General features: G+C 45.3%; 1 protein-coding gene across 1 annotated transcript in view; it reads right to left on the bottom strand.

Annotated features, from left to right (window-relative positions):
• The window catches only part of TBX19 (T-box 19), a 13,213-nt gene extending 2,939 nt beyond the window's left edge, over positions 1-10,274 (bottom strand). The window contains exons 1-5 of the mRNA XM_010148372.1: positions 9,904-10,274; positions 3,963-4,227; positions 2,235-2,369; positions 1,369-1,430; positions 205-266 (exon numbers count right to left, since the gene is read on the bottom strand). Of these exons, the coding sequence (XP_010146674.1) occupies positions 205-266; positions 1,369-1,430; positions 2,235-2,369; positions 3,963-4,227; positions 9,904-10,100 (721 nt within the window). The 5' untranslated portion in view covers positions 10,101-10,274. The remainder of the gene's footprint in view (positions 1-204; positions 267-1,368; positions 1,431-2,234; positions 2,370-3,962; positions 4,228-9,903) is intronic.

The raw sequence follows: 10,274 nt of genomic DNA, 5'->3' as shown, positions 1-10,274 counted from the left end.
TGAGCACAGTTCAGGACTCAGTGAATGACTGGTACGATCCAGTTAAGCAAGTCCCAGGTTCCCAGCACCTATCATAGAATCATAGAATCACTAGGTTGGAAAAGACCTTAGAGATCATCCAGTCCAACCGTATCTGTCCACCACTAAACCATATCTTTCATCATATCACACAAAACTTGCAGCTGACATGAATCAAAACCTTACGGTGAGAATATGTCATATGTTGACCTTCAGAGACTGTTTCTGGAGCATCCTTGGGATGGTTTCTGAAAAGCAAAATACTTAGTGGTAATTTCTTATTTATAAATTACAAAAGCAAGTAAAAACCAGAACTATTCACTAAAAAAATGGAAAAGCAAGTTAAAAAGGAGGGAAATCCATCCTCTTTAACCACTTGCTAGGCTGCAGTAGACTCTTCTGCAGTCTGCCACAAAGAAAGCAGGAACTTGTGTTTCATGGCATGCATAAAAACGATCCTAAGTTTGTGCCAAATCTGGGGGCTGAACCTGGAATTCTAAATCTACCTGTGGGCACTGTTCCTGCTTGCATCAACAGCCTCAGCCTGGCCCTTTGCCCAGACCAAAGCAGGGCTCTGCCTCCTGCTCAGCCAGGCCAGCCAAAGGCAGCATTCCCCCCCGCTGCAGCTGGAAACCCTCACGCTGAGACACGGCGGCTTCTTAAGTGGTGAGAGGAATGGAAAATACGGATTCTCATGCAGGCAACGTGGGACACTTTGGGTGTCAGAAGACACAGCAGGTGCAAACAGAATTTATTAACAATTATGGATGGGAATGGATCATTTGGATGCCCCACTGCATTAGCATGGATGATGCAAGTAAAACTTTGAAAGATAAACTACAGTTCGTTTCCGATGGAAGCATCTCTAGCATCTTATATAGTTGGTTCCTGCAAGTTACTTTTAATAAACACATCATGTATTATCACACAGATCTAATAAAAGCAGTGTAGTTACATCACAGTTACAGTGCCATTTCACTTCAGTTATTCAACAGCAGCAGTTAACTTTTATTCTCCCTGAACTATCAAATTATGGGATTCATTGGAGTGTAAGTACAGCGTAGTGAACATACGCAGTGCAGAACCTTACTGGGGAAGTTCACACCATCTCAAGGCAGGCTTCCTGGGTAGACAGTGCTAAGTCCTAGGGTCCCCAGAAGGGTATTCACCCACTTCAGACCCTATTGTAATTATTAGAGAGTCTGCCTACCAATCTCAGTGGAGTAACTATGGATTTAAGACAGCAGAAACAAGATTAAGTTATATAATTAATCTTTCACATTGCGATGCCACAGTTTTAACCCTATCAGCAGTAAATTTTATGGGAACAAAAAACCAAGATGACCTCACCTTTCTTTTGCATCCAGGAAGGCTTTGGCAAAGGGATTATACTTGATTTTGAGAGCTGTTATCTTGAGTTTACAGAAAACAAGGCATGTTAGTGAATGCAATTTGGAACAGAAACTTGACAAAACACCTTCCAGAGTAATCTAAGTGGAACTGCCTTGGCTAGCCTAACAAAATATATCCCCACACACAAGGTTTTCCAGGGCTGGTGAGGAGAGAGCTTTGCTCGTTGCAGTGCTGTACGGATCAGTGCCACAGGCAGAACACCAGCCAAGGCAGCCTAATGGTCCAGTCTGGCAAATCCTGTGGGGTGGGGGACCCTTTCAGGAGAGTTTGAACACTGAATTCCTACCACGTATTAATCAAACCTGCAGCAACGCTAGCTAAGGGACGTGGCACACGAGGCAGCAATTGTCACAACCCAAAGCATCCCTCAATTACAGTTTTGGGGTTGGGAAGAAATTTTCCCACAGAACATTGTACCGTTCTGCAATTGTATGTATGATAAGGAACGGGGAGAAATAGGGTTATTATTACAGCTATCAGTCAGTGCTGGAGAAAGATATTGGATTTGACAGGGTTTTTTTCCAGTATGGGATTGGGATGCCAGGACAGATGGACCAGTCTGGAATAGCTGTGGCAGGTTATTAAGCTAAACGTGGCTTAGTACTGCAGCCAGACACTAATAGATTAGACAATGTTCTACTGCAGAGAGAACACAGAGCATTGGACTGGATGGAGCATTACACTGCGTGGGACCAGTGAGGAAACCAGAAGAGGACTGGTCTGCTCATGCTGATCTTGTAGTAAATAAGCTTTCAATATATGTCATCAATGGTGAGCACGAGCACAGTGTGACATCTGCCTACCTCTTCATTTTGATAGGCAGTCACAGCTATGAACTGCGTCTCAGGGAAGGAGCAGTTCATCACCATCCGGTGGGGGCCTCCTACGCGAACTATGTGTACCTGGGGCTCATATTTGTGCAGGGAGTTCAGCATTATCTGCAGAAAACAAAACAGAGAGACAGACACCAATGCCACGCCGGTATCCCACAGCTGCTCTTTCGCTCTGGCTCTATAATAGACCAGATGTCGCTGCTAAACCTGCCGAGTCCCTGATTACTGAGAGCAGAAGGGCAGGTGCCTTCCTCCCTTCTGATGAACCACAGGGCCGAACAGAGTGAGACTCCGCTGGGCTTGGATTTAAAGCTGTCCATGCAGCAGTGTTAGTGAATGTTTGTGTTGGCAGACGTGGCCTTCAAGCCATTGGGAAGCATTTCTTCCACTGCGCTGGAGGCTGTTCAAACAGTTAAGGGGCAATCCCTGTTCTGCTTCTACTATCTGAAAGAGTCAGAATCACCACCACAGAAATCTGGGCCAGGAGGGGGCTGAGGCAGTCACCTAGTCATCTTTCTGGGTAAGATGAAGTGTATCTGAACAAGCCTTGGCAGATGTCTCCGACCTGGCATTAAAAGCTGTGAAGAGCATTGATTCCACCACACACCTTCCTCAGGAATTCTATTACATTGCTTAATTCTCTCTACTGCAAGAAAAAGGTATTTAAAAAAAAAAGAACTTTATATACATATCACATTTCCTTGTTTTTTCCCCAGGATCTCTTTAACCCTCCAAGGTCGTTTGTTTCCTGTAGCTTTTTACCCCCATGCATACTTTTCTGAGGTCCTGGATGTAGGACAAGGATTTGCCAATTCAGATCCCGTTCTATGCTCCACAATAAATCTTGTGTGCTGATTCCGTATGTGACTTAGGAAAAGTCAGGTCATCTTCCTGTTCTCCAGCCTGTAAAAACTGAGATAATTTCCTACCTAATTGGGGTACTAGGCTTATGGCAGTCCCTCACAAACGTAATGGAAATAACAGATAGAGAATATATAACCTTTACATGAAAGAAATTGATTCTGGGCTGACAAGTATCATCCAATGTAGGAGTTTTGTACAAAACAAACAAGCAAACAAAAGGTCTTGTGCAACATTTTACCTTTAGATGCATCACCAGAAATAAAATACGAAACAAAACCAATTTTCCTGTTTGCATTTTTAAGGGGTTCAAAGAGAAAGTCACTTATTTCTGGTACATGTGGTTTCTTTCCAAAGGCCAAAGCTGATTCAATAGAATATTGATAATTATCATGATGCAGAAGCAGACATAGTAATTATTTCATTTAGGAGCAGCCTTTTATTCTGCTATCTGACTCCTGCCAACATTCCACTTACACCAAACAACATGGGGGAACACAACAAAAACCTAATACCCGTGACCATTTTTTCCCCCTTCTCTGAAGTCCTATGTAAAAATCCCCAGCACACAAGACCAACTCTGAAAAGCCCCCTGATGATTAAGTAAACCACAGCACTCTGTCTCTCTTAACATCAAGAAGTCCATTAAAATCTGAAAGCGCCAATTAAGGCCTGTTTATTCCTGTTTACATTTGGCCTCCAGAGAATAATTGGCATCTGTGGGTGAAGAGGCCCGTAAGGGCCTCTATAATTACATAAATGCACCCTTGATATTTCTTGATTGGTAGGTGCTTGCAATTGAAGCCAAGAGGTGTATGGGGAAACATCAGGCCATACCTGCCCACTCCCGTTGAGCTTGTTGGTGAGTTTGACTTTACTGAAGGAAATGGCAGCTTTCATCCAATGGGCCCCGAAGTTGGGAGAGTCTGGGTGGATGTAGACGCAGCTGTGGTTTGGCGGCTCTGGTTTCCCAGCCGGCACCCATTCTCCGTTGACGTACTTCCAGCGGTGGCCATCAGTTGGCGCGAAGTCCAACAGGAAGGAATACATGGCATTTGGGTCCAAGCCCGACACGCTGATCTTCAAAACAGGGAACATCCGCCTGGCCAGGAAACAAAAAAAAGGGAGACACCGCTGGAAACTGGTTTTGAAAGACTCTCCTCAGTGTGTTTGTGATCAGATGCTCACAGATTAGGTGTATAAACAGCCTCCCTCCAGCTAGCTGAAGAAGTTTCTTAAAGGTTAATCCTACTCTCAAATGTTAATCCTTCATTTCATTCTTATTTTATTTCAGTAATTTGGAAAAAAACATGTTATCTCTAAAGTCACTAAGGTCTTGATCACACCAAGAGATACAAACATAATGAAGCAGCGTATAGCTTCAGTTTGTGGGATCTAGGCGTGCTAAATACATCCTCAGCTGTGGGACAAGAAGGCATGAACAGAGGAAGGTGGAGATGAACCACAGATTCACTGCATTAACTGCAGAATCCTATTATAAAGTGCACTTCTTTGGTGCTTACATGCCCCCAACACATGGTCCCATAGTCTGTCCAGTGGCCGAGTCCTTCTTTGTCTGACACTGGGTATATCCGCTGAAATCATCCGGCAGTCTCCAGCAACTAGGACATAACCCCAGCCAGGTACTCACCAGGCTCCAGTTAGGTTTATTGACCACCCTACTCTACACAAAAGCTTGTTCTCCCTTTCTTTGAAGGGCCAGTCGTACCCTATAATCTTTGTGAGCAAAGCCAGCCACTTCCCTCTGTCATTTCCCGTGGTTCTGGTGTTAATCCCCAACACCTCCCACTTGCATAATGGTTTCCAGGTAGCGCTAGTCTAAATGCCTAATAAGTCTGCTGCATTCTCCTGGTCTAAAAATACTTCTTTATCAGGCTTGTGTCAGGTTAGTCTGACACATTAAATTTAATAAAATGCCTTTTTATCTCATTTTCCATTGTCTTCCACATATTTCATTACTCTTTCCTTCCAAATACATCCTGAATTCTTATTACAGGCATATATTAGGAAGTCTGTAGTTAGCCGAAATCTGTTTTCTCCTTTTCTCAAGTGAAAGTATTCACATACTGTCCCACCACCATTACATAAATCTCCAGTTTGAGAGGTCTGGTTAAAGACTGTGCACTTGGCAGTTCTTCCAGTAATTTTGTCCCATTCTTCCATGCTCCCTGACCTCATCATCTTGATCAGGTCCTTGTGCTTTTAGTGCCATCTTGATGCAATGTTGTCTTTTACTAAGATCCAAACATCTATCTTCCAGCCTTCCCACCGTCTCGTGCATTTCCAAACTAAATCCTGCCTTTGTTTGGTTTTGGGAGAATGCTCCTTTTGTGCTTAAAGGGCCAAGGCCACCTTTTCTCAACTCCCTTTTAATTATTATTTTTTCTTTTGCAAAGGAGATTTGCAGCAGCTTACAGCCAGGCTTTCAGCAGTTTTCTCTCTGTGCCAGCACCTGTGATCCGTACCACAGAGCTTTGAACTGGCATCTCAGTGCCTGGAAGTCTGCAGCCATAGAGTTAGTAGGGCTCCAGCAGTTTCAGGAACGGAACAAAAACCGTGGCCATCAGCACAGAGGAGTCTCTCAACAAAGGTATCCTATTCATCAGGTTTCTTAGCTTGTCAAGGAATACACGTTGTTACTGTGGAGGATTATTAAAGCTGTTACGTATCACCTCTTACATCCTTCTCACACGGTGAGAGGCCTCCCTGCCCCAGACACCCTCGTACTGACCTCTCCTGGCAAGTCCCATTCTGCCATGCCGTATTTTTGTGCACAGGCCAATGGAAGTTCAAGCTCCTTTTCCCTCCAGATACAGAGAGGCTGGTTACACCAAGCAACCCGAGCCTGAGGTCCATGGCGGTGGGGCCAAGGTAAGGTAGCTCTCTAAGCTGACATAGGTAGCGGGGCAAGACCTCCAAAATACACGAGAAGGGAACTGAGGCTCCAGGCTCTCTCAAGGAACACCAAACATCTCTGCCCCTGCAGCCACTGACACCCAACTGCAGATTCCTAACAACCTCCTGTGACATCCCACCCATCACCTACCTTTCTGGACACCCTTATGGAGTTTTTTCTGTATACATTCAGCACCTGCTGCTGACAGGAAAAGGCAGGATTTGAGAAATTTGAGATTTTTCACCTAATACAAGTACTTGGTGACGTGGGGGCAGTGCAACATTGAGAAAGATATATTGAACTGTGACCTTTCTAACAAAATAGAAGCTTAGCCAAGGATCTATAAGCTACATTTAATGTGTCTGTCTGACCAGGATGCATCAGCTATCAAACTGGGATGTGATAAAAAGTATGGCTGCATTGCTCCCTGCACCCCCCAGAGCCCTGCAGTCAGTCTTCAAAGGAACACACTTCGATACTTAGCTGAAATTGAATTGGAGGGGAAAATACACCCGCATGAAAACTCGATTTCACTCCATTTCTCAGAACTAGCTGTGTGACATACAGATTGGTAATTGCTCTGCCCACAATGCACACTCGCCTGCCTTTCTACTTGAGAGACTTGAGATTATCCCCAGAAGACCTACAGACTAATGCCAGGAGGGAATAGAGTCACCATCAATCCTAACCTCCTGTATCACAGCGATTTTGGCACTTCCCTGCCCTAACCTGCTTCACACCCAGTTAATCCCCACCTCCCTTGGAGCAGCATGTCTTGACTGTACGGATTCTAATGACGGAAAACTTACCACCTCACTTGTTCTGCCAATTAAGTGGCTCTACCGTTAGAATCACACCTGTCTGTCTTTTAGCACGGCAAATGACGGTTTCTCCAAGTTTGCTGCAGTCAGAACGTTTGTTTCAAGGAGCACGTAGGCACGCGCGCCCTGCGTTACTGCAACGGCTCAGCACCTCAGCCTCTACGACTCGTTTAGAGCAGGTCTGCTGCAATGACTCCGCGGCACAGAACTTGAGTGGGAAGATGTCTGATATCAAACCTGAACGCGTAGTAACCAGTAAAGTTGCTTTAGCATTTCAGCCTGGAAAGGGCTTCTTTCCCCCGTTTGCCTTGATCCGCTGTGGGTTCTTCCCAAATGTGGGCAATGGCACCTTCCTGCCTCCAGGTGATACCATGGATTGCAAAGTCTCGGGGTGCTGCACAGCTAATGCGGCGTAAACACTGAGAGAGAAAACCTGCTCAAGCAGAAAACGGAGTGCTTGATACTGAAATGCCAATCGAATACAATAAACCTGAGTAAAACAGGAGGCTGATTCACCACACCAGCTGCACCCATTGAGATGTATTTTGTGAAACACCGCGGTTGAATGTCACTGATGTCTGTCCTGTTCAGAATATATCTATCTTCCCCCTGCACCTACCGAGGCATGTTGCTATGGCTGGTGATTATTACAATGAATATGATACAGCAACACAGACATATCTGTGTATTGAGACTGAAGTCATCTAATGATGTCATTTTGGGATCCTCAGTACCACTTAGAGATGACTCAGTCACCGCAGATAGGATTGTGCATGCTAGAATTTGACACTTGAGGATCATTAATCAATCAGCCTTTCATTCTGAGGGATGCTCCTGTATCAGGTTTCGGTTGAATTTCCGAATTTTGCTAACAACGTGTCGGCACCAACTGCCTCAGTTTTCACACACAGCAGTTCCGAGTAGCGCTCCTCGTTAATCGCTGCACACAGCTGTCAAAAGCATTCATATAGCCTTCGGCAAGAATCGCTGAGTTCTACTGATTTAAGCAGCAGCAGAATTAGATCAATATTTTTCCTATTGAGAATCCCTCTGGGGACAATCACTGAGGAATCTTGAACCTGAAAAAGACGCTGCACTCTCAAGCCTGCCTCCTTCTGAATGGCACGGAGCTGTTCGGAGCGCTTTGCTGCAGGACGCTGTCTGCACTTCCTTTTTTTTTGGTGCGCTAACGCATGTGTTAGGGAAGACACTTTCAGAAATGCAAGGGATCCTTTTCCATAGTAACAGTAGTTACACAGTACAGCAACATTGTTAAAAGGATTTATGGAGATGACAGTGTGACATACTTCTGTAATTTTTTCTTTTCGTATTGCTGTAATTTGATCCCAAAGAACCTATTCCTGCCCCCACTGATGTTACTAGACCTGTCACTGGCTTAAGGAAAAGTAGGATCAAGATGCTAAGGAGTGTATCAGTTAGAATAAAAGGCAGCTTACACAATGAAATAAGAAGTCACCAGGCATATTCAAGTACTGAAAGAACCCCCTATCATCATCATCAGAAGACTTTATCTATGCACTCATCTAGACATTTTAGAGAGAACTAGAATCACCGTGCACTTGTGATTTACAGTAGCTGAGAGGAAAGAAACGGATAAGAACCCTGTTGGCAACGTGCGATTCTTTGTACCAATTTAATTAATTAAAGGCAAACCTACCTTACCTCCTTTTTGGTTACTTACGCTGCTGAGGAGTCAGTTTAAGGTGCTGGAAGTACCTTAAGTCAAAGTCCACTCCAAAGTTGGCTGCAGCCTAACAGCAGTTTGTAAAGCGATTTAAATAAGGCAAAAGCAGTTTCTCAGGGCAGCGCACCTCAGCAGCAGATTTCTGGCCCTATAGGTTATTAGGAGCAATCAGAATAGCAACAGGCAGTGTTACACCAAGAGTTACTGTTTTGGGAAGGCAGCTGCTCTCTCAACAGAATAACCTTGTTGAGCCAACAGACAAGGTCTTTCCTCTTAACTGCTTGTCACGCTACAGCCAACAGTCGTATCATCCACAAACTCTGCTAAATCAAAGTCTGCAAAGTTAATAAAAATCACACCACATCAGTAAATCTTTCTCTCCATCTCTTAATTCCTCTCTCCTATGCGGATCTCCCGAGAGGTCTTGCAAAAGAAACATGTGCACGCTGGGGGCGGGGAGGGCAGAGGGGTGGCGAGGGTACATTAAATAAAAACCTTAATACCACTCTACCAACGAACCTCACTGTAGTAGCTGCCTGCCTGTTATGGGCTGGACTCCGCTGTCAGCCCAGTTCAGAGCAGAACCTCTGTGCTCAGCCTCCTTCATGCCAGTGTCTGATTCAGAATTAGTACCTTTCTCCATGGGTTTTTCCACTCTTCTCCTGTGCCTTTCTGTGTTCCCCAAACAGTAAGATATGTGATCCATCTACAGCACAGTATTTTGTCTTCCCAGAACTGTGTGTGTTAACCCATGTTCTGCACTTGTTTCTAAGGGCACCAGCAACAGCTACGGAGCAACACCACTGTGGGACCACGCAACCCGGACTGTGCAGAGATATCACGTAGGGCACAGTTTTGTTGTACCCCATTCTAGTACAGACTGCTTGTACAAACTGTTAGTGCCCCGTGCCAGAGAGACGGGAACTGCAGCTGGGCATAAGGACACCAGTCTGCTTCTGTACAGCAATTTGAGGTCTACAGGTAAGGACTTGCTAATAAAAGCAGATGATTATTAGTACCAGAAGTCATGCAAAAGGTTTTGAGAACTACCATCTCTTCCCTTGCACAAGTTCCCTTTTTGTGCAACCTTAGGGCATTCAGTGTATTTCTCCGGCATGTTTCGCAAGCAGGTATACGGGGTGGCAGGAATGGTTTAGCAGTGACCCCCCCATTCTGTGCATAAGCTGGTTTTAGGGGACTGCGAGCCCGCAATGACAAAACCATTCAGTGCTCATTGCAGTTCTTTCGAGCCTGCCTGCACAGGTTATTATTATACCACTTAACCCCCCCAGCTGTCACCTACACTGAGCCCACCGTGCTGAGCAAATCACTCACCTGCCGTTCTTGGTCACAATCATCTCGTTAGTGACTTCCCTGAATCTCTGCCAGAGTGTTGCATCCTCCAAGACAACCTGGAGCTGTTTCTCAGTGGGGTCACCTTTGTCCCTCCCAGCCCGGAGTTCGCTCTCCACTACGCTGAGGAGCCTGGAGACGGTGCAGTCGCTGGGCTTTTTGCAGCCCAGGTCTGCCATGACGACTTTACTGCCAGAAACTTCAGGTGGCTGTTAAAAGACAAAAATAGTGAGCTGAATCAAAAAAAACCCTAAGTCAGTTCACTGGACACCGTCCGACAAACGTGCTCTCCTCACTCTTTTGCCACTGACTCGCTCTTCCCTCTGGAAGTCCCAATGGGCAGTGACACCAGC

This window comes from Eurypyga helias, unplaced genomic scaffold, assembly GCF_000690775.1.
Source record: "Eurypyga helias isolate BGI_N326 unplaced genomic scaffold, ASM69077v1 scaffold14840, whole genome shotgun sequence".
NCBI classification, from domain to species: Eukaryota; Metazoa; Chordata; class Aves; order Eurypygiformes; family Eurypygidae; genus Eurypyga; species Eurypyga helias.
This window is presented reverse-complemented; position numbering and strand designations above follow the sequence as displayed.